This window comes from Polypterus senegalus, chromosome 10 (assembly GCF_016835505.1).
Source record: "Polypterus senegalus isolate Bchr_013 chromosome 10, ASM1683550v1, whole genome shotgun sequence".
NCBI lineage: Eukaryota > Metazoa > Chordata > Cladistia > Polypteriformes > Polypteridae > Polypterus > Polypterus senegalus.
This window is the reverse complement of record NC_053163.1, coordinates 131,963,933-131,985,061: the sequence shown is the minus strand read 5'-3', so window position 1 is coordinate 131,985,061 and position 21,129 is coordinate 131,963,933. Positions and strand designations below refer to the sequence as shown.

General features: G+C 39.9%; 1 protein-coding gene across 1 annotated transcript in view; it reads left to right on the top strand.

Annotated features, from left to right (window-relative positions):
• The first annotated feature begins 328 nt into the window (after positions 1 to 328).
• cilp2 (cartilage intermediate layer protein 2) overlaps positions 329 to 21,129 on the top strand; it is a 34,811-nt gene continuing 14,010 nt past the window's right edge. Inside the window, exons 1-4 of the mRNA XM_039766669.1 lie at positions 329 to 512; positions 8,871 to 8,957; positions 11,082 to 11,351; positions 11,541 to 11,726. Coding sequence (XP_039622603.1) covers positions 461 to 512; positions 8,871 to 8,957; positions 11,082 to 11,351; positions 11,541 to 11,726 — 595 coding nt within the window. The 5' untranslated portion in view covers positions 329 to 460. The remainder of the gene's footprint in view (positions 513 to 8,870; positions 8,958 to 11,081; positions 11,352 to 11,540; positions 11,727 to 21,129) is intronic.

The window sequence follows — 21,129 nt, the reverse complement described above, 5'->3', positions numbered from 1 at the left end:
ATCACCATAGTCTGAAGCATTCAGGGTGCTGCGTTTCCCACTTCACTCCTCGCAGTGAACTCATCGAATGGCTGGCACAGTTCCCAGCCTGAGAGTGAGAGAGAGAGACAGCAAGAGAGTGACGCTTGCCAACCACAGCCGCATTCTCTGATGCTGTAAGTAGTTAAATAAGCCGGCCACAGGTGCCCGAGAGGTTCAGTGTCAAACCCAGCCAGACGGGGATCAAATGGAAATAGCAGACTCCCTGTTGGCTTCTGTTTAGACATACTTTGTCCAAAATAAAAAGTAAAGTAAAAAAAAAAAAAAAAAAAGGAAAAAAATTAGGAAGGAAAAAAGAGGAAAACAGACCAATGACAGACCAGTGGGATTGGCCAAGCTCTTGTACTTTAGATGTTGCAGCGGTGTGTCTTCATGTTTGTGAGTCTATGAAGAGGAGGGCAGTGAGGAAGGAGACAGAGACATGAGACCACTTGTCTGCCTGTTCTATGTTCTGATCAGCGCTTTGGCGCAAGGTAAGCAAATTCACCTGGACGCCACAGTGTGGGGCATCATGAAGCCTCCTGTGATTCCAAACAGGGAGCATATGATTCAGCTGCTTTCAAAAGTATAATTTATTAGTGGGACCAAGGGCACATTGGCATGTGGAACAATCATGCAGGGTTCGAGGATCCCATATCTCAAGTCATGTAGAGAGCGCATTGCTTACTGATTGGTGCTGAACGTAGTGTAGCAGGGTGGCACAGTTGTTAGCTTGTCTGCACACAGATCAGAGTAAGCTGGGTGGAGTTTGCATGTTCTGTGTGGGATTTTCTTCAGGTCCTCTAGATGGGTGTGCATGTTAGGTTAGTCGGTGATTCAGATTGCCCTGTGGTAAACTGGCATCCCTTACAGAGCTTGTTTCTGCCTTCTGGTCAATGCTGCTGGAAAAGGCTCCAGCCGTCTGAGACCCTAATTTACACTAAATGGGTCTGAAAATGTTATGCTGCTTTCATTTTCTGTTGAAAGTGCAGAGTGGTGGTGTGGTGAGGCTTGCACTTGTTTGCAGCTATAATAGGGCTGGTAATTCCACGATGGCGGGCAGGCACACCAATGCTAAGCAGGTGCTTCCTGGCAAGTGGGTTAACGATAACTGTTCGTGCAATGTTCAATTGTCTGGTGTGATTTCCTTGTCCCACAATGCCAAGGCCCTGATACTAAAATTAATGAGCACCTGGGTTTTGCAGACAGAGCAGTGTAATGGTTGAGGCTTAAGATTTCAAACGCTGAGGTTGTTGGATTTAAATCCCGCTACAGACATGGTGTGACCACGAGGACGTCACTTCACTTGCCTGTGTTTATAATTGAAAAAAAAAAAAGTCAATTGTTTCGGTAATGCTGTAAGTCGTCAGCTAAATGAGAATAATAAATAATAAAAACTAACTGGTCCAGTGTGTAATACACTATAAAATGTGTGTCAGATTACCTCAGTCTGTGTAGGCGTAGTTTCAAATGAATGAAGTTCGCGCAGAGGCAAATCGCGGCTGTCACACGTGGTTCAAAAAGAAGCGCCGGAATGTTTTTAACAAAGCGAAAAACCAAAAAGAAAATTCAGACAGCAGGGCATCGTGCGCTGGTGAAGGATCCACAAGGTTCTTGTAGATTCACTAGTTGGTGAGGAAATTGGATAAATAGACTTGCACGGAACTCTCGGACTGCAGCGCCGCTCTCAGCACTGCGGGACACGCACCTCCAGCCCGCTCGGCATTATTATGGGCTCGCGTGCTCTTTCTTATTTCAAGGAGGTCGATCGTTTATCCCCCGGGAGCGCTATTTGTTGTCGAGTTACTGAGCCATAACAGGCACTTGCTCTTTGGTCTGTTTCTACACTTGCAAAGCTCGGATTGATTTAATTCAAAAGGCGTGTTCGGCCGAGTCTGAGGGCCACTAAGATCACGAATCCAAAAAGCTCATAACGACACTTTGTGTAAAATAATAACGAAAGAACAAATGCATTAAGAATCTTTAGTGCTAAAAGAAGGAAAACGATGAAAATGAAAGCTTGTGTTTTAAATATATTATTTGTATAATTACTAGTACACTTTATTCAGGCCGAATAGCACCAAATTGTTATTTTATTCGTTTCATGATGTACAGTTTATAACGCACACCTGCACGGACGAGGTGTTAGACACCTGCAGCCCACCCGCACTGGCGGAGACTCAAGAACGAGCTGCCTGTCCGTTTTAGTATGGACATTAACAAAATGTTTGAATATAATTAGTATTTTTCCTAGGCATTTAAAATGTGCTACTCCTAAGAGTTCCAAGACATTAAGGAATTATGAATACAGAAATGCAGAAATTAAGATTTATAAAAGCAACTGCTGAGATTGCTGTAGATTCAGCTTCCCCGCGACCCTGCATATCCTGTCTATGACACACTAGAAAAGAATTGGGTTCTTTCGGCCAATTTATCAGAAGTGTGTGAAGAAACGCAGCTGGGGCTCCTTCATAGCTACGGCGATACTCCTTTATATTGCTTAACTGTGAAAGTGATGGCGCTTTTTAGCGTTAGCCAAGTAAGAAGCTTTCTTTTGCTGCTTTCTAGTCATTTTTGGTGTGTGTTTAACGAGAAACTTGTCGTTTGTCATAATACAATAATGTTAATTAATTTAATTGTTTATTTATAGGTCTTCTGTAAAAACCCAATTCTTCATCTAGGAACAACAAAAGTGGTATCTATCTATCTATCTATCTATCTTAAAGTACAGAGTACTGTAGGGTTCTCCGATCGAACAAATACGAAATAAATTGCACAGGTTTTGTAGAACCCAACGTCATTTTATGAAGACCCGCAGTCTAATAAAGCGCATTTAAAGCCTTTTATTGACTTATTTATTTTGGTTCAATTTGCTTTCCTTTTTAAAATCAAAACTGATTCACTAAACCCTTTGGGCGAGTGTCTACCCCGTTCACATTTTAGCTGTATTTTCTGTGCCGCAGGTACACCGTAAAAGCATCAGTATCGTGTGAAAATGTGACTCATATATATATATATATATATATATATATATATATATATATATATATACATACATACATAATTTTGCTTGTATTAATTCCATACCAGACTCACTTAATGCAGTTCATGATCGCGGGGGTTAGAGCTAATGCTATTGTTACTTACAGGTTTCCGCTTCAGTCGCGATTACTAGAGTATAGGCTGGTCCAGATCTAATTATGCAATTTTCATCACGCTATTACTTATTACAGTACGTATATTAGATAGAGAATTCACAACAAATTATTTTTGTTGCCGATAGATGGCAGCACCTGCCTTGCATTCCAAAATGGCGGGGAGACGATTGTCAGTCGAACAGCGGGTGCGATGTGTTCGCCTTTTCATAATTGCATAATTAGATCTGGACCACCCTGTATAATAGATTCTGTAATGCCAAGGTCACATTTTTGTGTAATTCTAATGCTGTCCATTTTAGCACATATATCGGAGTAACTGACACTGAGCATTGTAGATGGTAACCTCCATCCCATCGGGTGTGTTTGATTGATTCTCTTTCTCAAAAATACAACACACATTGCTTGTCGATCATTGCTTGACACAGGTAAATATCTCCAGCACTTTTCAAAATAAAGTTCCTAGTTCCTAGCACAAGTAATGACACGTCACGCCACGCCAGTTAATCGCCATATCCCAGCAAATGCCTTCTGCTTCAGTGCAGGACTGTATTATATTATCACACTTTTCCTTCCCATTTCCCCAGCATATAAAATCAAAGGAAATCTCAGGTTACCTGACACCTGGTTATTTTACCAGCTGGAATTGAAGAATGCATACCCAAACTCTCCCGTGGCAAATAAATCGGCAATCATGTGCAAAAACAACTCGCAGACGTTAGATGAATTGAAAGAAATTATTCCGCCATGCGTGACGAAACCTTTAGGGTTTTCCCCTAAATAAACATATTTTACAAACTGAGGTGTTCAAAAAAAGTACAAATCAACCTACAACGATAACACTGCTATCAACACAGAAAAACATTTAACACATACTGAAAAAAATCGGAAAAAAACACAGTAGGTTATAAGGATGTAAGTAACATTATCAAATCCAATTAAGGGTCTCGCTAGTCCGTCGCCTAGCCCACTCACACACACGCGCACATGCACAAAGTGTCCAGATTACAATTTCCGACCCAGCTTTGGGGGTGTCTGGAGAAAAAGTAATCAAACACGGAGAGAACATGCAGACTTCACACGCGGAACCCCCATTACGAAGCACTGCAGCCTCGAGACAGCAGCGCCAGCCATTGTGCTTTTACTGTTATAACCTGCCTGACAGTGTGAGTGCATTTATGAAGCACTCCTCTTCAATTATGGACAATGTATACCCATAACAAAAATGCCAGTGTTAAATGAACACTTGCAGTTTACATATGGAAGCTATTTATATATACTGTATTGCCTTTTCTTTTACGGACTACTTTAACAAATAAATATATTTTGCGGTGCAGTTATTGCCTCCGCCAAGCGTCAAGTCAAACTGAACTCATTGAAATCTTTCTTTCTTTCTGTGTTAAGTTGTTTTTGACAGAAAAGGCGCACGTCAGGAATGTGCCTCCTGCCTGCCATTGTGCACATTCTGTTCGAGCCACCCGATGTCCTAAGCACATGAAGATGCCTTTCAGTGCTCAATCGTCTTATCACAGGCAGGAAATGCCGCGGAGTTCGAGGAAGTGCAGATAAAGGCTACCAGACATATTGCTGGGCTGACATCTAAGAGTCAGTGAATATTTTCGGACTGAGCAAACGAATCCTAAAAAGTATTTAAATGCGATATAGTATACATTTCTTAAAACAGCCATCGATTTTCAGTTGTTTATTTCTATACACTTTCTCGATAACTAGCACAAGACGTCACTCGCTTTAAGAAGAGCAAACGGTGCTGCTGTGTATCAGAAAACAGCAAGTAAAATTAATAAAAAATAAAACGATCGATGTCACCAGGGCTTACTGCGCTTTAAAGCCGCCCCGACCCCCCAGTCTCCCATTTCTATCGGTTTCCTTTAATTAGTCCAAGTGCACTTCATTTGGCTTCTCTTGAAATCTAAGTTGAGTAACGGTGTGTGTCGCTTTGTACGTGAGAGTATTCTGCGATTCGGGTCTCGGACACGACTTCGGTCTTGCGCCCGGACACATCTCGGCTCCCCTTGCAGTATCCTGAATGCTGCATTTGAACGATGAAATCACAGTTTAACGAATATTAGTCCATCATTTCTTTTAATGTTTTAGCGTGCACGAATTCTAATTGTCTGGGATAACTGATGGCATGTGAAGTCGTTATAAACAAAAAACAAACGGACCGCTGCGGCTTTATTATCCTCTAAAGCAGTCCAGGAAGGCCACGGTGGCTGCAGGGTTTATACTTAATTAGAAATCAATTCTTGTTCATAACAGACCTTATTAATTCACATGTCTTGTTAGTGTTTTAATTCCGCCAAAAATAAGGTTGCCGGAATGGTTCTTCAGAACATGCCATACGGGATCCATTTCTGATTCTTTGAAGACGCATCCATTTGATGGTTTCATGAAGATCCTTTATTCATTTAGATCTGTAACAGGCGCCATACTGTAAATTACCATGAATAGATGGTAACAGATTGATGAAATACCAATAGCTCATAATACACTCTTAACCATTTTGGTTCTTTAATGGTATTTTATGGCTCTTTACTGGGTTTCCTATAGAACTATGGATTGACCAGGCACCATTTCATTCTATGAAGGTTCTTTGCATGTGAAGTGTTGGTTCTTTGTGCATTGAAAAATCATCCTAATATTTAGAAAAAAAACCATTTTTAATATATGGTAAACTATAGCAAGACACTGACAAATTAAAATAATTTGGACATTGACTGTGTACTGTATGCAGCAAGAGTCCTTTAAAAACATGGAACCGAGTGGGGTTTCACAAATTTGTTACCATCAAGTCGTGGTTATTGAATGTATGGAGCCTGTTAGGGAGCTAAATAAAGAAAATTCTTTCTGGAGCCTTCATGTGGATGGATCTGTTGGTTTGTCTATGGCATCGCTCTGAAGAGCCACTACTATATTTTTAACTGTAACAGTCCATATTTTCTTAATCTGTTAGTGCCCTGCGGTATGGGGATTCTTTACAGTATTTTTGGTAATGAATTCAAATGTCGATCAGACTGAAAGGATTTGAAGTGACACACAATTAAAAGGTACAATATTTACACTTTATATACATGCTGGGAACATCTCACCTAAAACGGTGAAGTGTGCAGTTTCCTGTTGTACTGACCTCAGCAGTCCGTCTTGAGGGTCCAGCAGTAGTCAGCAAGCACCCTGGGACTCCTTCATGTTGTTTTTCCATCCCGATAAAACCCTTCACCACAGTCTTCGCTGATCTGTCTGAGATTTCCAGAGAAAAACTCAAGCTGATAATCTGAGAAAGACACAAAAATGTTGCCACTTTGACGTCTGATCACCAGCTGGCGTGGAGCTGTGCACCTCAGACAGGGAGCAGGTGCCTCGGGTCCAAATGTGCAGCAGCCTGCAAACTCTGGCACAACAGGCCTCCCTTCTGGAAAGTTATAAAATGGTAGCAAACAGCAATAAAACATTTTTATCCCAAAACCTGACTTTAAAAATGCCATACATCTTAATAAGGGTTCATATGGTAAATATGAAGCCTAAACAAAGACATAACTCAAAAACTATGGGTGACAGAAAAATTCTAAGTGCATTTCTGAAATCGGCATAATGACCTATTTTAAACTGTGATGTATAACAAAATCTTTCTTGACCAGTGTAGTCAATCAACCATATGTTATATTATCACATTTAGGCCACCTGTTGACCAAATAATGTTATAGGGTAGATTAGAACAGGCTACACCTGGGTTTGGAGTGAAAAGCTACAAGGCATCCATCTTCCAAAACTGCCTATTCAGAGCAGCGTCACTGGGCAGCAGGAGCCAATGGCAGCCACATCTCAGGGTGAACACACACACACACACACACAGGCCAAGTTAGAATCACCAATCCACCTAACATGCATGTCTTTGGACTCTCCGAGGAAAGCCATATGTAAGAGAAACATGGAGCATCATGGGACCTGAACCCCTGTCTCCTTGTTGTGAGGCAGCACCATTACAGTAACTGTCATGAAATGAGGATGCTGCCATTGTAGGCCTAAATGCACTTTGCTTAACCCTAATGTATAATACACAGAACATACTGTAAATCAAAACGATAATTATAATTGTTTAAACAAAACAATTGGCATAAAAATAAAGAAAGAAGTCCTTTATAAATTTTTAAACAAAAATGGTATTAATTTAAAACATAATAAACATCAAACTGAGGTAGTGAACAAAGTCATTTTGAACCAGTCAAGTCATCAAGAAACGCTTTCCAGTGTCATGTCTTCTCAAGTTGATCTTTCTATGCTCTGAAATGAATCAAACCAGCCCTCCAAACCAAACTCCCACGTGGTCACAGACTGGATGAATTCGTCAGATTGCAAAGTTAGTGGAAATCGATGTTAAAAATAGAGGACTAAAATGAGGCTGTGATCTCCTGGAGGGCGTGATCCCCTGGAGTTGGGGCCAACAGTAAAGGTGGCAGGGGATTCCAGTTTAACCGAAAGCCCCATCGCCCGCACTCCTCCAATTTAAATAAAAAATCAAACAGCATGGACTTGGAAAGAAACCAGCAGAAAATCCACACAAACAAAGAGAAAATGCAGACTCTCCATAGGAGACATGCCAGCTGAGCCCTACCACCTCTGACTAGGCCTTGAACTGTGAAAATATTCAGTCGTCTATAATAACGCTTTGCTCCATGGTGAATATGTAAATAAACTCGAGTGTGTCGGTTTTCAATTCCATGGGAAGTAAATTCGAGGTTTTCACCAGTTAGGACTATCAAGGTGACGATAATAGCAAACAAACTATCATTACTGGATTGATTTAAACTTGAGTGACAAATCCAATGCTTGTCATTTTGTGCAGACCCGTCTCGATAATCCAGTACTCTGGGTTCAAATTCCAGTTCTAGGATTTTCTCCCCGTGTCCCGATGATGTGTATACTAATTCATGGTTCTTAATCGAGTTGGTGGATTGGTGGTTTTCTAACAGATTGGACTCCTTCCTGCTTGCTGTTGGCACAGGATTTAGTCACCCACAGTTGTGACGTGAATGAAGTGGGTTCAGTAACAGATGGTTGAGTCAGTCTAAGTTTAGACAGCCATATCAAGGTGTTTGTATCTTACTTCAACTGTGAATACCACCTGAACGTCCACTCTTATTTACTGATAATTCCAAAGTGTCCCAACATGACGTACGACATGTTCAGGTTTCTGGTAATCGATCTTTAGAATAACGGAGGGAAACTGAGTGCCAAGAAGCTTATTCCGATGGGTCTGCCAAGCCGTGATAATGCAGGAAGATGACTGCCCAGCTCGCTGTCAGCAGGAAAGATGTCACCAAGAGATACTTTTATACTTGAAAAGCCTCCTGCAGAGCAACACTTTCAGGAATCAACTAATGGGCTGGCACTCATCACTTGGGGACACCTCCAAATGGCATTATCAGCAGGTCTGCAAATGTCACCCGGTAGAGCACACAGGTAACACGAAAAGCAGAGAATGTGATGAGAAGAAGGAATTAATTGTTTGGAAAATCCATTCCTCTCAGGATCTTTTTTTCTTTCTTTTCTTTTTTGTAGCATGAAGTGCACATCTGTGTGACAAAACCAACAGAAGCGCTTAATAAAAACAGCGTGAGGTCACAGTAAAATCCACCTTCTTCTTCTTCTTCTTCTTCTTCTTCTGTGTTTGCCTTTCAGATGCTGTCTGGAATGAATCCTCATTTCTGAATTGGGGCAGAAGTGATCAAAGCCGGATGGTGAACTACCGTGGACTTCAGGAATCAGGTGAATAGGCCTTGGTGGGATTTCTGGAATGGAATGAAAACATAAAAATCTCTGGGCTCGGACCTTCTGCAGGTCAGTTTATACTGAGACACTGGATCTGCAGCCAACAGTTTCACATAAAGAGCATGGATCCTGAACCATGAGCAGCTCAGTTTTTAATAAATTACTGGGCTTCAGCTCTGAAAGTCTGGTTATCTTATGAAAAAAACATGGCCACCGTACTGGGTCTTGGATCATAAATTGGGCTAAAATATGTCCAATTTATTCTGGCAAGCAATATCTGCCTTTATGAAACACTGCCTAAGGCTATTAAGTGGGATGTTTATAATGGGAGAGTCTGGCTTGAGTGTTGAGCCATTCGGCAGGGTTAAAGAGTCTCACACCATATATTAAAAAGGAACTCAAGGCTCTAGTCATAAGACAGTTATTTGTGCCCTCTGTAAATGTGTTAAGATTAGCCCTGCAAGCCTATTTTTGTATTGGGGCATCACCTCTCGGACCATAAATTGTTCAGGTAATACAAGGACACGGGGTGTCAGGTCTTATGATAGCCATACGATACCTGAAAACTGAGTCTCAAAGCATGACCTGGTCAGTTGATATAGGGACACTAGCATTCAGTCCATGAGCAGGTCCATTCATGATAGCATAATGGCTGTCAGGTTATGAGCTGGTAAGTACATATCAGGTCCAAGGCCACTGTGTGCGCGTCATCATAATCAAACGTCCTGAGTCATGCTGTGGCCATGTTAAGCAGGACAATAAATTAAACACCATGAGCTTGTCGGCTACTCCTGAGTCCCTCTATGTCAGATCACATGTTCTTATGTCAAGACAAACAAAGAGTATTGCGACATACCATAGTCAAAATATATTGTGATCCTTAAGCCGATGCTATGACTTGGTGCTAGTGAAGAATGAAATGATTCATGCAAAAGTGAATTTGAAGTGAAATAAATTGCAGTTCCCTTCCAGCTAAATTCAATTCCGTCACGCAAGAAAGAGAGCATTTAGTTTCCATCTGGAAGTATTTCTACCATTAATTCTGACGGTGTCTGCCTGTCATTTAGTACTTAAATAAAGTTCTCTAGTGAAACAAAACCCACTGAAGTGTGCGTATCCTCAACTAGGATAAGGCTGTTACCAGAAAATGGTGTTCACGTTGGTTGACTTTTTATGTGTTGAAGTTTCCTGTGGAGCGAACACAGTAATGTGCACGGCAATATGTGCTTGTGTGTGTTCATATGGAAAACATTCACTACGTCACATTTTAAAAAAAATGTACTGAACTCCATTGTGGAGATGTGAGCAAGAAGCATAAATAGAATCGATTTTATTGATGTGGTATACGAATTACTGGATTTACGCAGCCACAGTTAAACACATTAGCGTGAATTAAACTTTAGGGAGCAATATTCCCTGTTTTCCATTCAACAAAACCTTTAAACCCCCACAAAAAAAGATTTAGTGAGTGTGGCATTTCACATTTACGACATTGCCTGTCAAATGAATTTTTAGTGTCTGTTATGCAGATTGAAACTTGCATGTTTTGCTCATCACTTGTTGGTCCCTATTCAAAAGGTCTGTAAGGATTTTTGGGTTATAGATAGATAGATAGATAGATAGATAGATAGATAGATAGATAGATAGATAGATAGATAGATAGATAGATAGAACTTTGTTTGTCCTTAGTGGGTAATTTGGCTCAAGGAGAATTGGCCATAACTTCTACTATAAATTATTTCTGGGCATGAATTTTAAAGCATTAAGTCTGAAGATTTTATATTAAGTTTCAGGCTTTCAGAATATTGAGCTTACAGTGAATCATGGGGTACATCCTATGATGGGTGTCCTGGGACTTTTGGATACTGTTGATGTTTCTCCTAGTGCTCCCTTTACAGATTAATGGTAGACTTACTGCCTTGGACAATCGATGGTGTCATTATATATAAATAAAAGGGCTTAGCATTTATGAAGCGTGGGTGTTTTTTTGCTGTGAACTTTGGCTTCTTCAGTAAGATGAGTGACATGTCCCAAATTGATGGTACTAGCTTCAGGTCAATGTTGATATGAGTTTGTAAGTTTATTCAGCTACCAAAACTGATTATGGCATGCTTCTCCTAGGAAATTCTGAATGGACATCCTGGTTCAATATTGATCATCCTGGAGGAAATGGCGACTATGAGCTCCTTGAAGCAATCCGCTTTTATTATCCAGCTCGTTTATGTACCCGCCCGCTGGCCATAGAGGCTCGGACCACAGACTGGGTGCTGGCAGAGGAAACAGGAGAGGTTGTGCATTTCACCCCGGAAAAAGGTTTCTGGTGCATCAATAAGGAGCAAGCAGGAGGCATATCCTGCTCCAACTACCATGTACGCTTCCAGTGTCCCTCAGGTATCTTTCTGATTTGCTTTGCTTTCCAAAATGGAGCTATTCTCTAGGAGTGGGCCTCAGTAGTCAAATAGAAGGTAGGGTCTGACTACAGAGATCATGGCCTACTTTCTAAGGGTTAGCTCCAGCAGAAATACAAACAAACAGACAAACTTGGGGATAGTGAGTTCTTTTCCTTTCTTAAACATCTAGCTATGCAGTCGTACTGGACGTTCTGGTCATCTTGGAGCTCCTGTTCAGCTTCAGCCTGCAGCGATGCAGGTATTCAGTCTCGCAGGAGGAAGTGCCTCAGCACCAAGCCACATGCTTCACTTCAGACCCCGGTGTGTGAGGGCCAGCCAATTCAGAGGAGAGAATGCGCCACCCTGCCCTGCCCAGGTACACAGTCCTAATGAGCAGTCTGCGTCTTTCAGCTCCTGCAAAATACCAGACAATCTGCCACCCAAGTGGCCAATTACTGATGTTTCAGCTGTGTCGCTCCCTGCTGGGATGATGTAACATTGTAACTGGCACAGAGAAAATTGCTGCTCAGCAGGATGATGTTCTGCAGTAAAGATTTGAAGATGGCAAGGGCCTCGAGAGAGAGAAAGAGAGAGAGGAGTGAGAGAAAAAAAACAAATAGCATTTTTAAGAGATCCACAAGCAATGTGAAGTTACAGTGTATTTACTAACCCAACTCTGTGGTGATCAAAGCCCCAGTCACTGGAGACGCTGTTAACAGGAAAAAAGCTTGCTGAGATGATATAAAGGAACATGGCTGGGGGGTCAGATACCAATGTTCCATAAAGCAGCTTCTGTTTCAAATAGTCCCTTTTGAGATGAAAAATCACCATTTAAGTAAGCTGAGCAGACATGTGTGATGTAGCCTACTAGCTAAGGCATTGGACTGCCCTTTCGTCTCTTATTTACATGACCAGTGCATAGATATGTCAGGAGTAAATGATAAGAAGGGTGTACATGATATTATTTACTATATCTAGATTTTTAGAAAGCTTCTGATAAGCTACCACATGAAAGGTTGGTGATTAAACTAAAAGAAGTGGGAGTTCACGGCGCAATCTGTAGGTGGGTACAAAACTGGCAAAAACACAAGAGTCAAAGAATTATGTTGAGGTGAACTTTCAGAATTAGGTGATGTTAAAAGTGGTGTACCCCAGGGATCAGTGCTGAGGCTGCCACTCTTTTTAATATATACAGGGTGTCCATAAAGTCCATGTGCAATTTAAAATAGTTGTAGCTTTGTAAGTATATGTGATAGAAAGAATCCGTAAAAAGGATTAGAAAGCTTGATGTATCTAGTTTATTGTTTTCTTTAGAAGTTCTATTTTTGGCATATTTGGGGAACTGAAAATCCACATGAGTCTGTTGAACATGAAAGAGATTCTCCCAAAGTTAATGTGTGGTGTGCTTTGGGAAAAAATCAAGTCCTAGGGCCATTCTTTTTTGAAGGGCGTGCTGTTAATGGTGATAGCTATTTAGAAATGCTGCAAAATTACTTTATTCCTCAACTTGAACAATTAGGACTGATAGAGAATGCAGTGTTTCAACAGGATGGTGCTCCTTGTCACTTTGCTTTGCATGTTAGACAGTTTCTACATGAGAAATTGCCTAACAGATAGATTGGAAGAGGTGAACCATTTTCTTGGCCTCCATGTTCACCAGATTTGACTCCATTGGATTTCTTTTTATGAGGATATGTGAAAATGAATGTTTATTCAACCAAACCTCGATCTTTAGAAGACTTGCAAGCGAGGATAACTGATGTGATTGCTGGCATTACTGAGAATCAGCTTGAAAATGTTTTCTGAGAACTATAGAATCATATTATCCTTTGAATTAGTAATGATGGTAGACATGTTGAAAATTAACAAGAACAACAAAAAATGTAAGTGTTTCTTCTTTCTAATCCTTTTTACAGATTCTTTCTATCACATATACTTACAAAGTTACAACTATTTTAAAGTGCACATGGACTTTATGGACACCCTGTATAAATGATCTGGACACAAATATAATCATTAAGCTAGTTAGGTTTGCAGATACAGTAATACCAAACTTGGTGGAATGGCAGATAATGTGGAATCAGCTGAAGAGCTACAGAGGAACTTGGACAGCAGTCAGGCCTGGTCACATTTGTGGCAGATGAAACTTAATGGAAGTAATTGCATGTAGGAAGTAGAAATGTTAGATTTGAATATACAATAGGAGGTCTAAAAATTGAAAGGACCCTTCATGGGAAGGACCTGAGAGTCACAGTGGACATGTCACTGTCTACATTAAAACAGCATGCAGAGAGATTAAGGCTTATAAGATGTTAGGTTATGTATAATTATGTTATGTTATGTGGAGAACATTTCAAGAGAGGTTAAGCCTAAGTTATAAAGCACGCTAATGAGGCCTCAGCTGGAGTACCATGTGCAGATTTGGTTTTCATAGTACATAAAAAAAAGACATAGCAGCATTGTAGAACGTCTAGAGAAGAGTGACTCTATACTATTATAAATAAAAGGTCCCACAATGGTGCTTCAGAGCAATGCCAAGCTGGAACCATTTTTGGTTCCAAAAGAACCATCTATACTAAGGTAACAGAAAGAACAGTTATTTATTTAAGTCCATGACAGGCTCCATAAACAAACATGGGTAGCCGAAGATCAATTTGTGAAGTACCAGTGAGTTTCTGATTCTAAAAGGACTCATGCTACATATAATAAACACAGGCAAAGTTCAGGTTTCCTTAATCTGCCGGTGGCTCACTACACAATCCACTATAATTAAAAATTTCTATTTTGGCCATGTGCAAGTAACCTTTTCAAGACCTAAAAAACAGTTTTATATGAAACATTACATCTTGCCTGAAGAAGGGGCCTGAATTGCCTTGAAAGCTTGCATATTGTAATCTTTTTAGTTAGCCAATAAAAGGTGTAATTTTGTTTGGCTTTTCTCTATATGAAAGGAACAAATCACAGAATAAAATGGTTCTTCATCAACCAACGGTTCTAAGAGGAATCACACAACCCAATAAAGTGCCATTTTAGAAGCAGTATATGTAAGAGTAGTAGCTGAATACAGGAGTGAGAGGTTTGAACTGTGAAGGAAATTAAAGGAGTTGAACCTTTTCAGGTTATGCAAATAGAAATCAAGAGATGCCATGATTAAAGTATTTAAAATTATAAAATGAATCTGTACAGTGAATCTCAGTTGCTACTTTAAAATGTGTTCACTAAGAACACAAGGACATGATTGGTGTTTTAGCTATATATATAAAACTATCCATGAAAGGCATTTTTATTGTTAAACAAGAAGAAATGCCCCTATACTATACCTGAGCTTATTAACATTGTTAATACTCACCCTGGACAACTTAATAATGACAGGCTACACGTTGCTGGGACTGCAGCTGGAAGTCTGCTTCCAGTTCTCCGCCACTGTGAGGACTAAAATGGACATCACTCTGGTATCCTGCAGCACTTGGGTTAGACAGGAACATCTCCTAACCACTCAGTGATTGCTGGGGCCAGTAAACAACAAGGTTGTTTCAGTGGTATAAAAACAAACTTTTAGAAATGTTTATTTTCCGATTAACCAGACATTTCAAAGCACGAAACCTGAACAATTTAAGTCAAAGGCCATACAGAAAGCTTTCCATCAGGTGGCCCACTTTGAACATTCTTTTCTTAAATCAATGAAGATTTCCGTGCACATTCAATACTTAATACTTAATGTTGTTATCTGTTGGGATGCACTTTCATTTTGTAGGTTTCAAGCTAATCAAATACTGTTACTTTCGTCCCCTGGCTCCATGATGTTTCCTTTCATCTTAAAAACTGTCTCTCCCCCATGTCTTCTAACTCTGCACATACTGTACCACCTATGCTCTTCCTCGTTCGTATCAAGCCTTTCTTTTATGCCGTGCCCCTTATGATGTAATTCTATGTGGAAAAGTCCTCATTTGGTAATGGACTTGTTACTTGCCAGTGGAGATACTCTAACCATTACCATTTTGCTAAATACAATAACATGTTAACTAAAGGTTCCAAGTACTTACCTCATATGTTCTTACAAACTTATACACATTACTTTATCTTAAGCTTAAAGCTCCAACAATCTATTAATCACAGCACTTTATACATGGATACTTGAGGATGCTTTTTGGTAATTGCATATATCACATCAGCCTGATTATCATTCTCTTTGCATATATCCCATCAGCCCTCAAACTGCTTTTTCCTGTATAATATTTACTCATCCCAGCTATGTTGACTTTGTTAGTTTTCTCCTATAACATCTACTTTTGTATTCTTTTCCATTAACATAAAAAAATGAATCTTATCTAAATAATCCTGTATGAACACAAACTAAATATTACAAGTCTTATTTAACAAACTGTAAAAAAAAGCACTATTTTTCACCCCAGTACAGTTGGAAACTTGCTCAGGGCTGATTTCACACAGATGTTAGAAAGATTTTCTTCATGCAAAGAACCATAGTCAGATGCAATAAATTACCAAATAGAGTGATGGAGATCAGGACTTTAGGGAGCGTCAAATCTCGACTTGATGTAAATAGTTGAAGATTATATTAGCCACTGTTTTAGTTGTAAAGCCTTAGATTGGCCAGCGCTGACAAGCTGTGGTTGTTGCACATGTGTAGGCCACGTATAATGTAAGGGGTTGTCACACACTCCGTAGATTCTCACTTGTTTCTTGGCTGATGGAGTCAGGATGTTTCTTGACTAAAGAAAGAGCTCGCTCTTTAGCCGCATACATTCATCATCTACAGATTACACACCTCAGGCCTCATGTATAAACGGTGCATACACACAAAAATGTTGCGTAAGCCTTTTTCCACGTTCAAATCATGATGTATAAAAACTAAACTTGCCATAAAGCCACGCACAATTCCACGGTAGCTCATACCCTGGTGTTGGCTGGGATTGGCTCCAGCAGATCCCTGTGAAACCCTGTAGTTAGGATATAGCGGGTTGGATTATGGATGGATGGATGGATAGATGCATCTGATTGTAATTAACCTGTAACAATATAATGTTCCACAGAATGGCCAAACTATTCCAAATACCATAGCTGCTTTAGCGTTGTTACCCTCACTGCACCTTCTTTTTCTTCTTTCAGCTGCTCCCGTTAGGGCAGCGTTTCTCAACCTTTAAGTATTTGCGACCCAAGTTTTCATAACAGTTTTAATTGTGCCCCCCTAACGTTTTTTTGAAAGGAGCCCACTAATACTAATTTGTTCTTTTTTAATTAATGATATATCATAGATGCATTTATTATACCTACTTAACTTTTATCTACATTTATCTAACTCTATTATTTTTCTAGTATCAGAATGTAGTTTAAGTTAATTTGTTTTGGTTTCAATAGATGTATTTTTCATATTTTCGATTCTTGTTTTCTTTTTTTCACATCTTCGCGCCCCGCTTAGGGGGGCCTGCCCACAGTTTGAGAACCACTGCGTTAGGGGTTGCCACAGCAGATCATCTTTTTCAATATTACTCTCACTGCACCACTCAGAGCAGCTGATCGGAAAGAGAATTATCGGTATATAGAATCAAGCACACGCTGCCTCAGCCATGCTGTCTATTGAACTGCTCTCACACGGCAAACGCTTCAAAACCTTGCGGTTCAGAAACAGTTTCATCCCAAGAACTATAAACACACTTAATCAGTCCATCAAGTGCTCCTTGTAGAACTGTTTGTACTTATTAGTACAATCACCTCACTGTGAACTTGCACTACAGTTATAATACTGCACAACCTGGGCTACTTTACAAAGCACATATTTAAGATACTTACACTCACCTAAAGGATTATTAGGAACACCATACTAATACGGTGTTTGACCCCCTTTCGCCTTCAGAACTGCTTTAATTCTGCGTGGCATTGATTCAACAAGGTGCTGAAAGCATTCTTTAGAAATGTTGGCCCATATTGATAGGATAGCATCTTGCAGTTGATGGAGATTTGTGGGATGCACATCCAGGGCACGAAGCTCCCGTTCCACCACATCCCAAAGATGCTCTATTGGGTTGAGATCTGGTGACTATGGGGGCCATTTTAGTACAGTGAACTCATTGTCATGTTCAAGAAACCAATTTGAAATGATTCGAGCTTTGTGACATGGTGCATTATCCTGCTGGATAATGGTGGTCATGAAGGGATGGACATGGTCAGAAACAATGCTCAGGTAGCCTGTGGCATTTAAACGATGCCCAATTGGCACTAAGGGGTCTAAAGTGTGCCAAGAAAACATCCCCCACACCATTACACCACCACCACCAGCCTGCACAGTGGTAACAAGGCATGATGGATCCATGTTCTCATTCTGTTTACACCAAATTCTGACTCTACCATTTGAATGTCTCAACAGAAATCGAGACTCATTAGACCAGGCAACATTTTTCCAGTCTTCAACTGTCCAATTTTGGCGAGCTCGTGCAAACTGTAGCCTTTTTTTCCTATTCGTAGTGGAGATGAGTGGTACCCGGTGGGGTCTACTGCTGTTGTAGCCCATCCACCTCAAGGTTGTGCGTGTTGTGGCTTCACAAATGCTTTGCTGCATACCTCTTTTTTAACGAGTGGTTATTTTAGTCAAAGTTGCTCTTCTATCAGCTTGAATCAGTCGGCCCATTCTACTCTGACCTCTAGCATCAACAAGGCATTTTCGCCCACAGGACTGCCGCATACTGGATGTTTTTCCCTTTTCACACCATTCTTTGTAAACCCTAGAAATGGTTGTGCGTGAAAATCCCAGTAACTGAGCAGATTGTGAAATACTCAGACCGGCCCGTCTGGCACCAACAACAATGCCACGCTTAAAATTGCTTAAATCACCTTTCTTTCCCATTCTGACATTCAGTTTGGAGTTCAGGAGATTGTCTTGACCAGGACCACACCCCTAAATGCATTGAAGCAACTGCCATGTGATTGGTTGATTAGATAATTGCATTAATGAGAAATTAAACAGGTGTTCCTAATAATCCTTTAGGTGAGTGTATTTTAAGATGAAATGCAGCAACATATGTTTATTATATTATACAGATAAAACTTTAACTTAATTTAAATAATCTATATTATAAATAATTAAACATGTGAGGACACTGTGTCACTGCGCTAGCAAGGATCTGGAGCTCCGTTCACAGATTGTTCCTGCCTCGCGCTGTATGCTTGCTGGGACTGGCGCAACACTGGAAGGATAGACGGATAGAATAATTAAACACATACTATGAAGATATTTCAGTGTTCCTTAAAAGTTTTGAAGAATCGTCGTTGTAAGCTTACAGATGGCTTAACGTCTATTACAGAGCTGATTGTGTGGCGATTGGGTATTTGGAGAAAGACAAGTAAGGACAGGAATCGGGGGTTAGTACGTTTGAAAGAGACAGTACTGCTGCAATAAATTATTTCCCATGTTTAATAACATGCTTTAACTCCTGTCATCATGAAAATAACATCAAGTATACATCTCAGTATTTAAATTATTCAGAGATCTGTAATATTACGAATGTAATGGATTCTGTGTCCTGTCAGAGGAAGAGAAAGAATGGAAGCACGTAGTCATTCACACACATAGAGTACATAGAAGATCAAATACAAAACAAAGCATTTAACGTGCTACTTTATTTACCATGGGATTTGAGAAACTAGTAAATTAAACGATTTTAAGATGAAGTTTATGATAATCTACTTTAATGACAAAATAAACTATGTGACTAAAGTGGAAATTTCAAGATTAAAGTTGACATTTCATGCTTTTTTCCCACTGTGTGTCTATTTTTTTTCTCTGTACCCTAATAAGCTTTCATATGACACTCAGACAATGGGCTGCAACTCGCCTTTTAACTGCGACTTTGATATCTGACAACTTCTTTTTTATTTCAGGCAGTGTGCGACTTTGTGAACTTGAGCTTTCAAGTTTCTCTAACATGCTATGTCACTCGATCAACTTCCTTTTGTTGTTTAAACCACTGTTTAAACCAACAAATAGTACGTTTTTCTTTGCCTCCACTTGGTATTCGCTGAAATTCTTCTATTTTCCCTTGTGCTTTTGCCATTGCCTTTTCACAGAATGCTGAGCTTAAGGGCTATTTATATTGATTTTCACATTGAAAGAGTCATAATTCTGGGAGGTGTTTGGGCAGGGCAGCAGGCGCGTGCACGTGCGTTACTTTTCACGCTGACTGGGGTTTATGTAGTAGAAGAACATGGAAGTTGGCGTTCGCACAGATTTATGCATCTGGATATTTTTGTGCGTAAGCACATTTTCGCTTTTGTGTTTATGCCATGTTATAGTGTGAATTCTACGCACGCCGTTGTGCATGAGGCCTCTGGAGTTTAAAAAATAGGAATAATATTATTAGTAATTCAACCTTTTCATTATTATTGACTCACCTTTTTTTACACATTGACATTTGTTCTGTGCTTTTAAAAACAGCTTATTTTTAACAATATTTTCTACAAGGAAAAGTCATATCTTAAATAACTCAAAGATCACTTGGTAATTTAATGTGCAGGATATGATCAGGTAAATGTACAACATTACAGACAGCACTTTAAATATCCATCCATTATCACATCTGCTTATTCCAGATTACTGCTTAAGAGTACAAAACGTATCCCTGAAGCATCAGATGCAAGACCACCCTGGGTAGGCATCCTGCCCATTAGATAGCACGTTACATAACAAAAGCCTGACTAATTCAGTTTAGAGTCACAGAGGAGGCATCAGCTGCAAGGCAGGAATCATTCCTGGAGGGAGCAGCGGGTAACTGCAGAGCCAGTCACACAATTTATAAATGCCAGACAAACTAACACACATTTGTGAGATGTGTGCCTGGACAAAAGCACTCCATTCAAACTCCTCAGAGACACAAATACCTGGGGAATTTGAACTCAGAATTCTGCATCACTGTGTCATCTGCATTTTAGTTAGCCACCTTTATAGTAAACTGAGCATCACCATTTGAGTTATGCTACATCTCTCTATTATAAAAACAAATCTTGGGATGAGATGAGAGTTTTTTTCTTGCGACGAGATGTGATCTTTTGAAGAGAGACACTTTCATGCCCTGCGAGACGGTCAAGTCATGTCTTACTTACAACCTTTGGAAACAAGTCCCGTCATCTAACCTCTCCGTTGTTGGAATGCTTTTGGCAGACACACTTCCTGTGCTCTCATCTCTTAAAAATTTGGGGCCAGAAAAAGATAAAGTAGAACGTCGTAAAGAATTCAAAAACTTTTGTGCGATACATATTCAGAGCAGGTTAGAGATAATGGAAGTGGGAAAATTCAAAAGTTTAAAAAAACTGATAGTAAAGATTGCATTAGCGCAAACAAACGGAAATTATTACTCTGTGAAATAACGAAACAGTGAAAAGAGATCGAATATATTGTTCAGATTTAAACTTTAAGTCGGAGACTTGTAGAAATTATCTAATTCATGTTGCCATCAGGGAAAAAAAGTGTTTCTTCCCAATGAAGGGGCATATCCGCAAGAATTGAAAGATTTGTTGTTTGGTGAAAGTAAAATCCACATACGCGAGTGACAGAGATGTGAAGTGACTGGGGCATAGTGCAGGCCAAGGGGTTGGCAAGAGAAGCAAGCTGGGGGCGAAGCAAGCAGGGGGCAAAGCCCCCTAGTACTGTTAAAATATCGATTCAAACATTTTTTATACTATTTTACAACACAAACTTTGTTCAATTTTACTTACCTTTAAAAATGTAAATGTCTTAAATTATAGTTCATCTATTTTATTATAAAGCTCAC